At 30.8% G+C, this 17,338-nt stretch overlaps 1 protein-coding gene across 2 annotated transcripts in view; it reads left to right on the top strand.

The window, feature by feature from the left end:
- Positions 1-432: 432 nt before the first annotated feature.
- LOC114415973 (probable leucine-rich repeat receptor-like serine/threonine-protein kinase At3g14840) overlaps positions 433-17,338 on the top strand; it is a 35,426-nt gene continuing 18,520 nt past the window's right edge. Inside the window, exons 1-16 of one of the 2 annotated variants that reach the window (XM_028380844.1) lie at positions 433-561; positions 931-1,087; positions 6,415-6,486; positions 6,877-6,945; positions 7,223-7,294; positions 7,384-7,455; positions 7,584-7,655; positions 7,921-7,992; positions 8,087-8,158; positions 8,242-8,313; positions 8,455-8,526; positions 8,908-8,979; positions 9,596-9,658; positions 11,650-11,718; positions 11,818-11,853; positions 11,987-12,024. In XM_028380844.1, coding sequence (XP_028236645.1) covers positions 468-561; positions 931-1,087; positions 6,415-6,486; positions 6,877-6,945; positions 7,223-7,294; positions 7,384-7,455; positions 7,584-7,655; positions 7,921-7,992; positions 8,087-8,158; positions 8,242-8,313; positions 8,455-8,526; positions 8,908-8,979; positions 9,596-9,658; positions 11,650-11,718; positions 11,818-11,853; positions 11,987-12,024 — 1,174 coding nt within the window. In that variant the 5' untranslated portion in view covers positions 433-467. The remainder of the gene's footprint in view (positions 562-930; positions 1,088-6,414; positions 6,487-6,876; positions 6,946-7,222; positions 7,295-7,383; positions 7,456-7,583; positions 7,656-7,920; positions 7,993-8,086; positions 8,159-8,241; positions 8,314-8,454; positions 8,527-8,907; positions 8,980-9,595; positions 9,659-11,649; positions 11,719-11,817; positions 11,854-11,986; positions 12,025-17,338) is intronic. The other variant, XM_028380849.1, reaches the window with a different exon arrangement.

The raw sequence follows: 17,338 nt of genomic DNA on the forward strand, positions 1-17,338 counted from the left end.
TCACAATTTTCACACCAGCACAGTGATTGTGTGCGGCCATTAAAATTTTTAAAGAAACTATATCAAACTACGAATGCCATTTTTTCTTCACTATCTCTTCCTTTTCCTTTTCTTGTTTAATTTTCTCTCATCGCTCAAACAGTATTAATGTCTAATGGAAGGAGAACTTGTGGGCAAGTGTTTAACCTTCGTAAAATTTAATTTTTTTTTTTTGTGAATTATTCAAAACTTTATTGTAAGAAAATTTCTTTATTATATATATATATATATATATATATATATATATATATATATATATATATATATAAAATAAGTCTTTTTCTGTCGACGACTTCCATTTGTTGTTTTGTGTGTTCAAAAGTCTTCCTATTAGCCCATAGCAATGCACGTGACTCTAATGCTTTAGTCCCTACTTATAATTTTATAATCACAAAACCCGAACCATTCATTTCCGATCACCGACAATAATGATGAGTGTCTTCTCTGGATTTTCTCTTCTTTTCCTTCTTCCTTTGTGCTTTGCTTCCTTAGCTGTTGGAGCCACTTTGCCAGAAGACGAAGGTACGTAATGCACATGTACATGCGTAGATGTTATTTTGTATTTTAATTGTTATACACTTTAGCATACTACTGGAAGTTGGTAGGGTGGTATTACTTATGTTGAGAATGATGCCTTAAGAGTCACCCTTCTCTTTGGTAACGGATGTAATCATCCTGAGAGGCTTGTTGGTACTGCTGGTACCTATCGAGCTTATCTCCTTTATTAATATATAATACTTTTCATTATCCAAAGAAAAATGTACAAGCGTAGATAGATCTTAGTCATTTTATTCTATTCTTGCTTTGATTCGTGATGGGGTAGTTTGGTTATTTTTATTTGATAGATTGAGTTTATTGATATAAACATTTATATTTATGTGCGTGTGTTAGTGCAAGCTCTGAGAGACATAGCACACACAATTGGGAAGAAAAATTGGAACTACAGCGTAGATCCATGTGATGGAAAGAGTAATTGGAATTCTTCCCAAAAAAATGTTGTCACATGCAATTGTTCGTTTGTTAATCACACTTGCCATGTTGTAAGCATGTACGTCTCTCTCAATCTCTCTCTCTGTCCATAGGTTATAGGACTACTTTTTTTGTTAAATTTATGTTTTGTTTATATGTTGTTTGAAAAGTTAACTATCACATTAATTACTCTTTTATTATATATTATATATCTTCTTATTATAATAAGAGATAGTTTAAAAGAAATTGATAATTCTTTTTATAAGGCATTTTAAATTTTTTATGAGTCATTTAATATTTTTTCATTAATGACTCTTATTAAATATTCAAAGTATTTACGTTTTTAATTGATAGTGATGCATAATATTTATGGAGTTTTGATATTTTCATACCCTTCATAACACTCTTAACAAGTTGACTACTAATATTTAATAAGAGCATAATTGGTACTCCCTCCCATCTTATATATTGATAAATACTTATCTTATTTATAAGTCATCAACTAACCTATTAATAATGATTTTTTAATTATGTTATTTATACTATTTTCAACACTTCATTATTAGGGAAGAGAAATATTGAGATTGAAAGTTGATATTGGTCATATCCATTGGTGGGATAATAGAGTAATGAGTGAATAATAATAATGACATGAAAGAGAGAGAATATGAGATAATAATTTAGGTTAAACACTTAATTAGTTATTAGTGAAATTAGTTGAATGTGTAATTATATTAGGGTATAATTAGAAATTTATTTTATTTTAAAATATATTTAATGACTTAACTTTCCTTCCTTGATCTTAATGATTCGGTTGAGAGTGACCAATATATAGGACTAGAGGGAGTATATTAGTAACATTTCTTTTTTAAAATCAATAAAATTAGTTGAAATAATTACTTTTATTGGTTAGTGTGATTGATATTCAAAGTGGCTTATAATAAGAATCATAAGGAGTATCAATTATACCCTTACTTATGTTGTAGGAGGCATTTGTTAGGGAAAAAGTCTTTTCAAGAATCATGAATCTTGAGAATCATGATACCTGATAATGAAACAATTTATTTGGTTGACCATAAATACTTTTGGAAAAGTTTCCTAAAAATAAAATAATTATGTGATAATTTTATTAGTTATTTTGATTATTTATCCTATTAAATAATCTAATAAGAGTAACATGATATTTTTACTTGTACTAAAAGAAACTTTTAACTTGAAAAACTAAGATTCTTACCATTTGCAAAATTTTAACTTGTCTTAAATGTACTTACTTGCACAATTGCAGGATCATGGGCAGTTTTAAAATCACTTTCAGTTTTAAAATTAATAAATAATTATGAAAAATTAAAATTATTTTTAAAATAAAAATGCATTTTCTTAAAATTAAAGTATAGTTTTATGGTGATATTTCATGAGAAACTTGGATAAAAATATATTTGTCTTAACTTCTATTTAAGTTTTAAACCATAATTTATACCAAAATTATGAATATATATAATATGTTAATTAATTAAAATAAAAAATATTTAATTATAAATAAAAATGTATAATATATTATAGCAATGATAATAACATAATCACAATTATGATTATGTTATTATCATTGCAATAATATATTATACATTTGTATTCATAATTAAATGATTTTGTAATTTTAATACATATTAATTTTCAACTCTTTGGTATGCAATTAATCTATACAATAACATATCATACCACAAAAGTCAAAATATAAAAGAATGTTAACATAAAAATGAAGTAATTAAGGGATACATAAGAAATGAATATATAAAAGAATGTTGTCATCCTATGTGATTCTATGCGCAAGTAACACATCCTTTTCAACTATTGAGCCAAATTGGAATCTTATTCTTTGCTAATAGGATCTGTAATTTGAGTAATCCTTGAGCTTTTCAATCTTTTTGTGTCAATTTATCTCTTTTGTGTGTAAATAACCTCGAGAATTCTTGTTCTCAGCAAGAAAGAAAAAAAAATTAAACAATATAACTAATAAATAAGTTAACTACATAAAAGAATCTAACTACATAAAAGAAAGAAATATAACAATATCACAAATACCTTGTTAGCTATAGGATTCATGAATTCTATCGTTTTCATGATATGGTGACTATTAGGAACATATTAGAAGGGAATAAAATGCAAACAAAAAAGAGAGAAATTATTATACTTGATTATAGAATTTTTCATGGACGTAACATGCAAGCCAATATGATATTTCCTGAATTTTTTTATGAACATAACATGCAAATCAATTTTGAAATCTATATGGTAAAATTTGAATAGATAAAAAAAAAGATAAAACTCTTAACAAAAAAGAAGAAGATCATAAACTCAACAGATCAAAAACTATTAATTAAAAGCACAATAGGACAATTTGAAATAAAAAACAATTTTTATAATAATATAAAAAGAGGGTTAAAACATGATAATAAGCCCAATATAAAGATAGATCGAAGTTTGAAAGATTTGTCATTCATTCTTTGATTTTGTCTCCTGATCATGAAATGTAGAAAAGAACTTGAAGCAAAAAAGCAAGAAATTTACAACTTACATCAAACTGAGCCACCTCTAGCATTAACAAATATGACTTTTGGAGTGATTCCAATGAGAAACAAATTGAACATGTCAAATTCACTTGTCAAACCCACTTGCAAATTATTTTCTATTAAGAAAACAAATAAGAGAACAAAGAATGGAAAAAATAAAATTGTACTGTAAAAATTTAAATTAAATAACAAAAACTGTAAAACATTACTATTACTATAAATTGGGGAATAATATTTATCATCCTTGGTCTTGTTAAATTTAACTTCCTCAATCCTGTATCTAGCTAGGATGATTTCTTAGACTTGAGTATAGAACGTCACCTCAATGTTTACAACAAAAGGAAACAAGCCCAGATATCAAATTCGTAAATCAACATATAGGTCCACAGCAAAAATATTACTCTTTAAAAAAGAAGATAAAGGAAATCTCTACATACATGAAATATGTCTCACATTATAGCCTACATTAAAAAAGAAAAATTAATCTACATTAAAAAAAATTAACCTACATAAAACCATATAATAAAAACATAGAGGAAAAAAAGAAAAAAACACTCATGCTGTTGTCTCATAGTGGCCGACGGTAGCATAACAACAACCCTAAGTTAGGGTCCGATCATCTCCTCTGTGATACCCATGATTGTGCCCTTACAAATCCCAAACCCTCTAGATATTGTCATTGAGATTGGATGTCAATTTTTAATTTTGTAGCTACAAGTGGAACACAAAGTAGAAACAGGAAAAGAAAACATCCATGTCATAGAGGGTTTCTATATAAAAGAAAACAAAAGAGAAGGGTGATAAAAAAAAAAAGGAAGAAAAAAGAATTTTTACTTACTCCGTCATGGTGTTCAAGAGAGACAACCATTTGCTTGCAACATTGGAACAAAAACGAAAATGGTGAGTCTTTTTACAAGAAAAAAAGCATAGATTAAGGTCAGTTTTTTCTTAAAGAAGAAAAAGGAAAAGAAGAAAGAAGACATATCTAATCATTGTGGTGATTGGCAGCATTTTAATTAACCAACGTCAGCGATCGAACAATGTGTTGGGAGAGAGAACATGTGTATTTTATTAGATAACCATCTTATTTAAAATTATTTTAAAAAAACTAATAAGCAAAATATTAAGTTGAGATTTTGATATTTGATTTTTTTTTGTATTTTGAGAATATTATAAAGGAAGAATTTGTACCACAAAAAATTACATGTCAAAAGTGTCTACAATAACCTTTTCCCGCTTTATAATATGAGCAATCAATCAAGTGATTAAAGAGACGTTTTCTTATAAATGCAACCATTCACTCTAAAATCTCTTTTACTTTTTGCACTTCAACTATGAAATCAAAGGCGTAAATATTATGATATAATTAATATCAAAGAAATTTATGATAATAAGAATAAAGAGGATCAAAATGCTTAACATTCGGTCTTAAATAAAAGATAATGATAAGTAAATCAATGGAATAGAAAAAGAAATAAAAATCACTGAAATTATAACAAAAGGGACCAAAATGCTAATTATCACAACATTTTGCTCGAGCTTATATAGAAAATTCAATTTATAAATCCAATGACTAAAAGTTAGAAAAGTAATATAATAATAACAATTCTAATTAATGGTTATAAATAGTATTCAATTTAAAAAACAATTTCATTCTTTGTTATCACTAAATACTAATTTAATTTAACTAAACTTGTTACATGTGATTAGGTCAATGATTATATATTTATTAACATAATTAAAATCATCATTGATAATTCAGTATATTAAATTCATAAATTATATTTTGATAACTAAATTATAAATAAAGTATATTGATATATATATATATATAATTATTTATTTATTAATTTCCATCATTAATTATTAATTAATACTACCTCTGTTCCTATATATAAAATTCTTTCAACTAATTTACATCCATTAAAAAATGAGTTATTTTAGTTAATCACATTATTTGTCAATTATTTATATTGCTCTTCCAAAATTATCTTTATTTCTCTCTCCGTTTAATTGTTTCTCAATTAGGAGTAATTAATGTTTAACGAAAAAATATTGTAATTAATTAAGGGTATTATAATATAAAAAATAATTAATAATTAAATCAAACTTTTAGAAGATGATTTTATAAAGAAGGAGAAACAATAAAGTGAAAATGATCTTACATATATTGACAATATGGTTAGAAAAATAGAAAGAGGAAACTAGAGAGAATTGAGAAGATTCTAATCCATTTGACATACAAGCTACATCAATTACTACTCAATTTATAGTACAATAATTCATAATTATTATATGACTAACCATTAAGTCCTTTATTTAATACATAGACTTAATATTCTTTAAGAAAGATTTCAACTTCAAGTCTTAGTATTAAAAAAACATAATTGAGGGGCAAGATTTTACTAAAAATAACTAATCAAATTTTTCAATAAAAATTAATCATTACAAAATCAATAAATACTTTATATTAAAATAATGATCCAAAATTAATCATTACATGACTTTTCAATTAACACACTCTAAACATAACGTCAGTAATCCTTTTGATTCTAAGTGGTTACACACTCATTCATCTTTTAAGGAGAACTCACAATCCTTCATTTTCTAATTATTATTGTCTGGAAATATATTTTAAAGCTAATAATTTTAAAAAATGAGCAGAAGTAGTAATATAATCGTTAATGGCATTGCTCAATATTAAAATTATAAAAAAATTAATATATTTGTAAATAGTTAAAGTTTGTTCGTCTCTCACTCACACACACTATATATATATATATAATATTTTCATTTCTTCATTCTGCATTAACAACTTCATGATTTTTAATGGCTGCAGCATTTTAAAAGAACAAAATCTTTCGGGTATTATCTCAGCGGATCTGGTGAGATTACCCTATCTCCAACAAATGTAAGTATGGTGTAACATTCTTAACTTACAATCTGACTGTTATAATATACACGCTTTATTATCTTTTAATAAAATTATAATTTTTAGTTCTTGAATTTTTTTTCTTTGTTTTTAATCTTTTAACTTGTTATTTCATCCTATTTTTAGTCTTTTAACAATTTTTCCTTTCTAACTTTTAGTTTCTAAAAGAATTAAAAATAAGGACGAAAAAATTAAATGACTAAAAGAAAGATTAAAAATAAATTAAAAGAATGAAAAAAAAAATAAAAAATTTAAGAACTAAAAATATAAATTTAAAAATGTTTTCGGACTTAAAAGACAATTTATCTTGATATATACCTTCATTAGTATTATTTGATTTATTAATTCTTTGTCTTTAATTTATTGCAGTGACTTCACTCGGAACTACCTTAATGGTACAATTCCTAAGCAATTGGGAACCTTAAATCTCGTCAACATGTAATATATCATGCTTTGTTCCTTTGCTTTCACTCTTAATTTTCCTCCTTCATGAGTGGCCCAATTTAAAATATTAAAAAATAAATACTATTATTTGATTAGGATTCTCTTGAGGATAGAATTAAAGACAATGGTACAATAAAAAAAAAAAATTAAAGACAACGGGTTTTCGTTTTTCTCTTTTTTTTTAATGTCTCATAATTTTTTTTAATTTGTTATCTTGTCCTTATTTCCTAAAACAATGGGGAATCTAATTGTACAATTTCCCTTTTGTAAGTTCCTTTCTTGGAAACCGTCTAACTGGTCCAATCCCAAAGGAGCTTGGAAACATCACCACTCTCAAAGCTTTGTAAGTTTCTGGTTTTGTATATTAAAGTTTTTCCCTTTCTAGTTTTTCTTTTTGTGAGAGTTTAGAGGATCTGAATTTAAAATGAATAGAGTATTGGAGTTCAATCAGTTATCTGGAAGTCTTCCTCTAGAGCTTGGGAATCTTACCCAGATTGAAAAACTGTAAGCCCTTTTCAGTAGTCTCTGTATGACTTTGAATTTGGTTGATCGATATTGATTTCTGAAGCTAAGTTTATTGATCATTTGGTGCATATTCTATGCCTTCCATTCATTACTTGTTTTTCCTTTAGGCATCTAACCTCCAACAATTTCACTGGAGAGTTACCTGCAACATTGGCTAGGCTCACAACATTGAAGGAACTGTAAGCTTTGTGCATTTAATATGTTAGATTGTATTGTATTTGACATTGAGAATGCTTAGGCCTACTCTATCTTATGCTGAAATTAACTTTATTTTGAAGAGTTGGGGAGACAAGGATCTAATTCTTAGCCATTTAATTATGGAGGTTTTGATGCCATGTCAAGAATCAACTCTCAAAGATTAGGAAGTTAGTTGAAAGATTATGTTTGGTTTTATATCTCTAACGTATTTAACTTCTATTTGTGGTTTATCCTCCTACAATGCAGTAGAATTGGCGACAATCAATTCTCTGGAGCAATACCCAATTTTATACAGAGCTGGATAAATCTTGAGATACTGTGTGATTATATTTTTTTCTCCTTTTCTTTAATGAACTTTAGTTGTTTTAATTTCTTTTAACGTAATGTCGCCTTATCCAAAACATATTTTTAGTGTTATGCAAGGGAGTGGTTTGAGTGGGCCAATTCCTTCTGGAATTTCAATTCTGAGAAATCTTACTGACTTGTAAGTATGATGCTCTCTAATGAACCAAGATTTAAGCATTAGCATGCTTTTTATTGTATAAGTGATTAAAATATGATATGCAGGAGGGTCACCGACTTGAATGGATCTGATTCACGGTTTCCACAACTTAATAATATGACAAACTTGTTAACACTGTGAGTCAGATGATTTGATTATGATTATTATTTTTATTATTCAAGTTATTGTCTTGATAAGAAAGTGTTTCAGGGAATGAAAATAAAGATATGCTTATGTGTTGTTGCTATCACTTTGCATATTGTATGATTGGTTGCCAGAATATTGAGGAGTGTCAACATTATTGGATCCTTGCCAGAGAATCTTGGAAAATTGACTAATTTGGAAGTATTGTAAGTGGTGGTTTATTTTCTTTTCCTTTATGTTCTTTTTAAGATGATAAATCTCAATTTTTATTGTCATATTTTAGTATATTTAGAGTTAAAATATGAGTTTGAGTCTAACTCAACCCCAAAAACTAACTCAGTGGTGAGGGTTGTCCTCTACTTATATATTCTATCTTGGCACTATTTTTAGCCAATGTGAAACTTGGGTTTTTTTTTTTTCAATATTTAGAAGCTTGTAAAAGTCTTGCATTTTACTCTCACTGATTTGGTGAAGAACTTAAAACATAATTGTTGTATGCACTACATTATAGGAGCTATGTTTTATGTTCCTTTAATTTAATTTTCCCATTAGAAAAGAACATATTCTGACCGTAATTTCTTTTCTAGAGATGTTAGCTACAACAAATTAACTGGACCAATTCCAAGCATTTTTGGTGATCTTCCGCACTTGAATATGCTGTAAGAAATTTTCCATAATTTTTCTATATTTTTACACCAAAATAATCTCATACATTTCTGAGTAGCTAGGAAGTGCTATTCTATTTCATTAAACTTTGTTCAGTTTTAGTTTGAAATGGTAAAAGTTCTAACTGGGTTATTTTGGATAGACATACAGTATCATGGCATGAATTTGCTAACTGTTCGCCAATATGTTTGTTCAACTAAAGACTTAAACATATCGGTGTTTCTGTAGTCTTTTTATTTGGAATGGACACATACACCCCTCATTTGACTTTGCTTGAATGTTCAGAACAATGTATTTAACCCTTTGAAAGAAATTTTTCTCCATATGCTTCTATTTTTGGAGGAAAAAAGCAATAGAAAATAAAGAAAAATTGATAGGAAAAGCAATAAGTGGAATTAAGGAGTAGCAAAGCAGAAAAAGATATCGGTGACTGGAATTTTTGTCATTCATTTATGTTGGTCACTGAATTGAAACTAATATTGGTGAGGTAAAACTAGATAAATCCTTGAAGACAGTCCACGTAATTTTGAATATAGTTCACTAGTCTATTTGTCATTTTTCTATCAATAATTTGAGTTATATTAATTGACTTGATATTTGCTTTGCTAGTTTTTTAGAAGGGAATCATCTCACTGGATCGCTGCCTCGGTTGATAGATAGACCTCACTATGTGTGAGTTACCTTTCAAATGCTACCTATATGATTTATTAGTTTAGTAATTCAAGTATTTTGACTGATAAAATGGTGCCCTTGCACTAATTATTTGTTCCTTTTGTGCATAACTTTGGCATAGTGCTTTTAGTGCAAAATATGCAGAAAAATTCTAACTTCGTCCTTGGGAAGAGATAAGAATCCTTTGATCTTTTCATTAAACAAAAAAAGTAAAAATAGAAAACACTCCCATATATTAGAGACAAATAATCTGAGTACATTTGGATAGATTTTATAGAAAAGAAAATTCAAGCTTGTATCATTGTCTTTCTTTTTTGTATTTTGACAGTAACGCTATTTCTCCCTTGCCTCGTTGTACTATAAAATCCATATGACAAAAACAAAATTTTGAATATGAAGAAAAAAGGTCTTGGTAATTATTACATGCTATACTCTGCTTTTGTTTCTTTTAGCATGATGTAGGCAATAACATTTTTTTTTATAGATAAACTGAATCATTCGGGGAACAAATGATCCAGAGCAACTATGGTAATGTTGAATATAAAGTAGAAGAAAAAAGCCATTGTGGTGTTTTTTCACTATTCTATTAGTTATTAAAAGTTTATTTAGTTATTTTGCTATAGAAGAAATAATATTAGAGTGTATAGAAAATTAGTTCAACCAATGAGGAGGATAAGATGTCGGCTTTACTAAGAATTTACCAATATCTTCCACTCTCTCAAATAGAGAGAAACAAAGAAAACAAAAAGCTAAAGAAGCTTGCAAATCTATCTTGTTATCAGAAAGAGATTTCCACAAGAGGAAGACGTGACTTTAGAGTCTTATCATATAATGGATCTAAAGAATCTCACTTGAGCATTCTGCTCCATCGATATACATCAAAGAGCTAAATCAGCTTCACATTGACATAAGGCTTCACCGTCCTTATTCTTACCAAAACCTTTGAACTTCACCAAAAGTAACTGCTCCAAACTGAGGAACTAATCCAATGTTTTCCAAAAGAACAAAACTTAGCTTATGATGTTAGGTACTTTTGGTCTTCTCCATCAAAATTGGAGTTTTATCTTGGAAATCCATGTCAGCATTTAATGTTGAGTTTAATTGCGTGAGTTATTAAGGTAAAACATCCCTAAAAGCATCTATCCAACTACATATAAGTTTTGTCTTTGCCATAACTCCAATCTGATTATTCCACAAGTAGTACTTGACAATGTAAAAATATATGACATGTAAGAAGAAAGAGCTGTGTGAGGCCTATAGATCTGTAGCATGTTTGTACTTTTAGTCTCATTAAGTATAGCTGGTGCTAACAAATATTTGACTTCATATGTTGGCTGTAGCCATTGTTGAGAGAAAGATACTCTTTGTCTTGATCAGTTGGTAAGAACTTTGGGAGAACCACACCGCAAAACTTAGCCATTGTAGTTGGAGAGTGTAAGGTCTTATAAACCCTACAATAGAATCCCATACCTAATTGGCTCCTGATAGCCCACCACACACTATAGCCTTAGTGTCCACCTGCATTGCTCACGATGCCAATTGATAAGAATCTTGGGAGAACCACACCACAAAGGATAGATAAGGTTTTATAAATTTCCTATTGCTATTAATGATTATTAATAAGATCACCAATAGAATTCCATTTTTGTTGAGTCTGATTTTGGTTCCTGTATGCTTTCCTATGGAAGTGATGCATGTTAATTTTATTAATAAAAATATGTTACTAAGCAATTGCTGTCATAATATTTTCTTCTTTTAGCTACTCATAAACTTTTTGATATTTTGTTGCTGGAATTTTTTTCCGTACTTCGTTATAGTTGTATGCTCTATGCTCAATTCAATAGTTGATAAGTAGCTCATAGCGGACCATTTTGATTTTCCCTTTGATGGAATCTCCTATTAAGACTTTTAGAATTCTTAATCAAGTCCATGAAGTCAACATCTTGTGTGATCTTAGTTTCTAAATCACACATTATATGAACCTTATACAGAGATCTCTCATATAACAATCTTAGCATCGGCAACAACATAGAGGAGCTACAGTGTCAACGGGAAACTGTGTAAGACTCCTTGCAGTTTCATACTTTTATTTTTCTTTATTTTTAATTTTGTAGTTTTAAGAAGCTATCTAAGCCTTGACCATTTACCATATGCCTCAGGAACTTGTTTGCTTCATTTTCTAATGGAAACAGCTTGTAAGTTTAATGTTCTTAATTCTATATTTTTTTATACTAAATATTAACAAGTTTATACAGGTTATAATGTGTGCTGATTTATCACCCCTACCTCACTCCATTCTTCCTTTGTAACTTTATTTTATTTTTTCAGAGGAAATGTTTCATGTTTGTCAAACATTCCGTGTAAAAGTAAGTTGATTTATCTTGGTTTTCACTATAGACTATTAGTTGTTATTATTTTGACATTTGAAATGGTTGGTTTTTAATGTATTTATACCTTCTTTTTTTTTTTTTTTTGAACTTAGAGATACAATAACAAAGGGATATCTCTCGTTACACTAGATTGCCAAACTTTTTATATAAGAAAAAAAGTTGTTGTAGGAGTAGGATACTAAACCTCACTATTAAGTTACAATGGTGTTATAAAACCGAAGAAATGTGATATCATCCTAAATAACTAAGCTTGAGCCTTGATGCCTTGATGCCTTAAGTTAGTCTTTTGTGATGATTCCAGCCAGGAAAGGTTATTGAAAATTTTCCAGTGACAGTGGACAATGGTGTTTTGTGTTGGATAAAATGGCTACACTCCTGGAGGGAGGGGTGAATAGGTGTGTTCAAAACATTATAAAAAAAATCCTCTTTAATTTTTCAAAAACATTTTGAAATTTTTTTTCAGACTTTTTAATAAATAAAAGCTTGCTTTGGATAGATCCATGTATAAAAAAATATTTTGAATCAATGATGACTAAGTGATGCTTTTGAAATTTCCTTGAGTTCTTGGGTTCAGTTTCATATCAGCTTAATCTTTAACAATTACAGTTAACTAAAGCATGTTAAAAAACCAAACTCAATAGAAAGAATTTTAAGGAGAGAGAGAAAGAATTGCACAATGATTTTTATACTGGTTTAATAACAGCCTATGATCAAATAACCTGAGTTTGGATTTACATTAATCAAACACTATGATTACAAACAAACTTACAAACAATATTGAAACAGTTGAAATATTTTGTAATATATATTTTAATTGTACAAGGAAACAGAATAATTATATACGGACAGAATTAGTTACTGCCAGTTAAGAGCTGTAAATGCTATATTTTACACCCTGTCAACACTCCCCCTCAAGCTGGCTTAAAGATATCCTCCATAGACAGCTTGCTAGTGATGTTGTCAAATGATTTTTTGGGTAATCCTTTGGTTAAGATGTCTGCTGATTGTTCTGTAGTGGGAATATATGTAATACAGATCTGCCCCCTTTCTATCTTCTCTTTGATGAAGTGTTTATCAACTTCGATATGCTTGGTCCTATCATGTAGGACTGGGTTATGTGCAATAGATATTGCTGACTTGTTGTCACAATATAGTTTTATTGGAGGAGAACTATGAACCTTTAATTCTTGTAGAAGTTTTTTCACCCATAATGTTTCACAAATTCCATGAGCAAGTGCTCTAAATTCAGCTTCTGCACTACTCCTTGCTACAACACTCTGTTTTTTGCTTCAACTAACTAAGTTTCCTCCAACAAAGGTGCAATAGCCTGATGTTGATCTTCGGTCTGTCACACTCCCAGCCCAGTCCGCATCAGTGTAGCCTTTTCTACCTGAAGATGTCCATGGTTTTTATAAAGAAGTCCCCTTCCAGGTGATCCCTTAAAATATCTTAGGATTCTGAAAGCTGCCTCCAAGTGTTCATGTCCTGGTGCATGCATAAACTGACTTACCATGCTTACAGCAAAGGCTATGTCTGGACGCGTGTGAGATAGATATATTAGCCTCCCCACTAGTCGCTGGTATCTTCCTTTGTCCACCATATTTTCTGTTTCAGCTGATTGTAGTTTTAAGTTGGGCTCCATGGGTGTTTCTGCAGCCTTGCATCCAAGTAATCCTGTTTCTTTTAAAAGATCCAGAATATACTTTCACTGGTTCATAAAGATACCTTCCTTTGATCTTGCAAATTCAATTCCAAGGAAGTATTTCAATGGGCCAAGTTCCTTGATATCAAAAGCTTTAGCAAGTTTCTCCCTCAAATTTTTGAGTTCCAAACTATCATCACCTGTCAGAATAATATCATCAACATAAACAATCAAGATAGCAATCTTATTATTTGTTGAATGTTTATAGAACAATGTGTGATCAGCTTGGCTTTGGATATATCCAAGCCCTTTTACCACTGTTCCAAACCTTTCAAACCATGCTCTTGGAGATTGTTTCAGCCCATATAATGACTTCTTTAGTCTACACACCTTATTTCTTCCAAGTTCTTCAAATCCCAGGGGAAGGCTCATAAACACTTCTTCCTCTAGTTCTCCATTCAAGAAAGCATTCTTTACATCCAATTGATGTAAAGGCCAGTTGCAATTTGCAGCAAGGGATAGAAGAATTCGAACAGAGTTAAGTTTAGCGACTGGAGCAAAAGTCTCCTGATAGTCTACTCCGTAAGTTTGGGTGAATCCCTTTGCTACTAATCTCGCCTTGTACCTTTCTACACTCCCATCAGCCTTGCACTTAATGGTAAAGACCCACTTACAGCCCACCTGTTTTTTGTCACGTGGTAGGTCAACAAGTTCCCAAGTCCCAGTCTTTTTTAATGCATTCAACTCTTCTAAGACTGCTAAATTCCAATTGGGATCATCTAGTGCTTCCTCAATGTTTCTAGGCACAAACAGATTTGTTATTTTAGAGGTAAAGGCTCTGTGATTCTGGGAAAGATTTTTATAAGAAACATATTGGGAAATGGGATGGTTTGTGGTAGCCTTTTTTGAGTTTTGAGTGCAGCATCTGGTTCCTTTCTTAATAGCTATGGGCAGTTCAATAGTAGAAGCGGGAATTTCAGTGTTACCTCGACTTTCTCTTGGTATTTCTCCTTGGCCTTCCTCCGGAAGTTCTGCTTGGTTTGGTGCTGAGATGATGGACTGCTCTTTGATCCTTTTAGGATATTTCCGAGTATAAACATGACACTCTTTATTTGACTGTGGTATTTCTTTCCCTGCTTGGGCTCCACCTAAGTCTGGCATAGGATTTCCTTTGGAAAATTCAGGACTTGTTTCCACATGGTCTTCCTTGTTGTGTAACTTGTTTTCATTTGTTTGATCAATAAAATCTGTATTTTCAGTATGCACAACAGGGATAGGCAATGATGGTTCATGCAAATGTAAAAAATTGTCTTCACTCACATTATCATTCTCCCCCTGAAGGGAATTTTTTTGAAAAAAAGGTTGATGTTCTAGAAAGGTAACATCCATGCTAACACAAAGCTTTTTTGTAATAGGATTAAATACTCTGTATCCCTTGTGGTTTGGAGAATATCCAACAAAGATGTACTTTTCTGCCCTTGGGTCCAGTTTAGACCGAGATATGGAGGGTGTATGCATAAAAACAGTACAACCAAACACTTTTAAAGGCATTTCAGTATGTAATCGACATGCTGGAAAAATTGTTTTGAAAGTGTCCAAAGGTGTGCAGTAATTTAACACACGAGTGGGCATTCTATTTATAAGATAGGTTGCTGTTAGGACAGCATCCCCCCACAAATATTTTGGAGCATTACTCTCAAACATGATGGCACGGGCTACTTCAAGGAGATGTTTATTTTTTCTCTCAGCAGTGCCATTTTGTTGACGAGTATTTAGACATGTCGATTGATGCTGAATGCCTTTATTTTTTAGAAACTCATTGAGATTTTTATTAAAATATTCAGTTCCATTGTCACTCCTCAAAATGGAGATTTTTGTGTCAAATTGAGTTTCTATCATTTGTGAGAAAAGTTTAAATATATTAGGAACTTCAGATTTTTCATGCATAAGGTAGACCCAACATAATCGGGTGTGATCATCAATGAATGTTACAAACCACCTTTTTTCAAATTGAGTTGTAATTTTTGAAGGACCCCAAATATCACTATGGATTAAATAGAAAGGTCTAGATGCATGATAAAGTTGAGAGTAATAAGGAGCTCTTTGATTTTTAGCAAGAACACAACTTTCACATTCAAGAGAAGAACAATCAACATTTTTGAATAAGTTTGGAAACAAATGCCTAAGATATTGAAAACTCGGGTGCCCTAGTCGCTTATGCCAGAGCATTATTTGGTCCCTAACAGGTACGGAACTCATACCACTTAGACCCCGAGCTTCTTTATTTTTGAAAGTATTCTCAAAGTAGTAAAGTCCATCCATCATCTTAGCACTGCCAATCATCTTCCTCGAAGTTCGGTCCTGAAAAACACAATGAGTGTCAAAAAATTTCACACTGCAATGGGAATCAGTGCAGATTTTGCTAACAGAGAGAAGGTTATAGGTAAGTTTAGGTACATGTAAAACATTTTTTAAGTCAATGTTTTTAGATAAGGTAATATCCCTTTTTCCTGCAATTGCGGAAAAAGTACCATCTGCAATTCTAATTTTTTCACTTCCAGAACAAGGAGAATAGGTTTTAAATAAAGAAGAAAGACTGGTCATATGATCCGAGGCACCTGAATCAATGATCCAAGGTACATACATATTTGAGGTACAATTAAGGGAGCTAGGGGTACTCGAATTACCTGTTTGTGCCACAGAACCACTAGGTACGGAACTCATACCACTTAGACCCCGAGCTTCTTTATTTTTGAAAGTATTCTCAAAGTAGTAAAGTCCATCCATCATCTTAGCACTGCCAATCATCTTCCCCGAAGTCCGGTCCTGAAAAACACAATGAGTGTCAAAAAATTTCACACTGCAATGGGAATCAGTGCAAATTTTGCTAACAGAGAGAAGGTTATAGGTAAGTTTAGGTACATGTAAAACATTTTTTAAGTCAATGTTTTTAGATAAGGTAATATCCCTTTTCCCTGCAATTGCGGAAAAAGTACCATCTACAATTCTAAATTTTTCACTTCTAGAACAAGGAGAATAGGTTTCAAAAAAAAAAGAAAGACTGGTCATATGATCCGAGGCACCTGAATCAATGATCCAAGGTACATACATATTTGAGGTACAATTAAGGGAGCTAGGGGTACTCGAATTACCTGTTTGTGCCACAGAACCACTAGGGGTACCAGATAAAAATTTAGAATTTAACAACCTTATGAGTTCCTCAACTTGTTCCTTTCTCAAAGAAGTCTTTTCTGCCTCATGAGCTGTAGGGAAGGGTCTGTGAACTTTAGGACCTGATTTGTTGCTCTTTAGATGAGCTGGTCTCCCATTAATTTTCCAGCAAGTTTTTCGGGTATGACGTGGTTTGTTGCAGTGGTCACACCAGAGGTTTGAAAAATTCTTTTGGTTAGTTGAACTCTTAAGGGCAGTAGTTTCTGCAGCAAGAGCATTGGTCTTAGAGGAGGTAGAACAACTTTGATCTTTCCCATCATCACACTTCTCCTAGTTTCCTCTCTTCTGACTTCAGCAAAGACCTCACCCAATGAAGGTAAGGTTGCTCTCCCAATGATCCTGCCATGAACTTCATCTAGCTCCTCCTTCAGACCTGCAAGAAATTGAAATATTCTACCTTCTTCCACTGTCTGTTGA

This window comes from Glycine soja, chromosome 1 (genome assembly GCF_004193775.1).
Source record: "Glycine soja cultivar W05 chromosome 1, ASM419377v2, whole genome shotgun sequence".
Lineage (NCBI taxonomy): Eukaryota > Viridiplantae > Streptophyta > Magnoliopsida > Fabales > Fabaceae > Glycine > Glycine soja.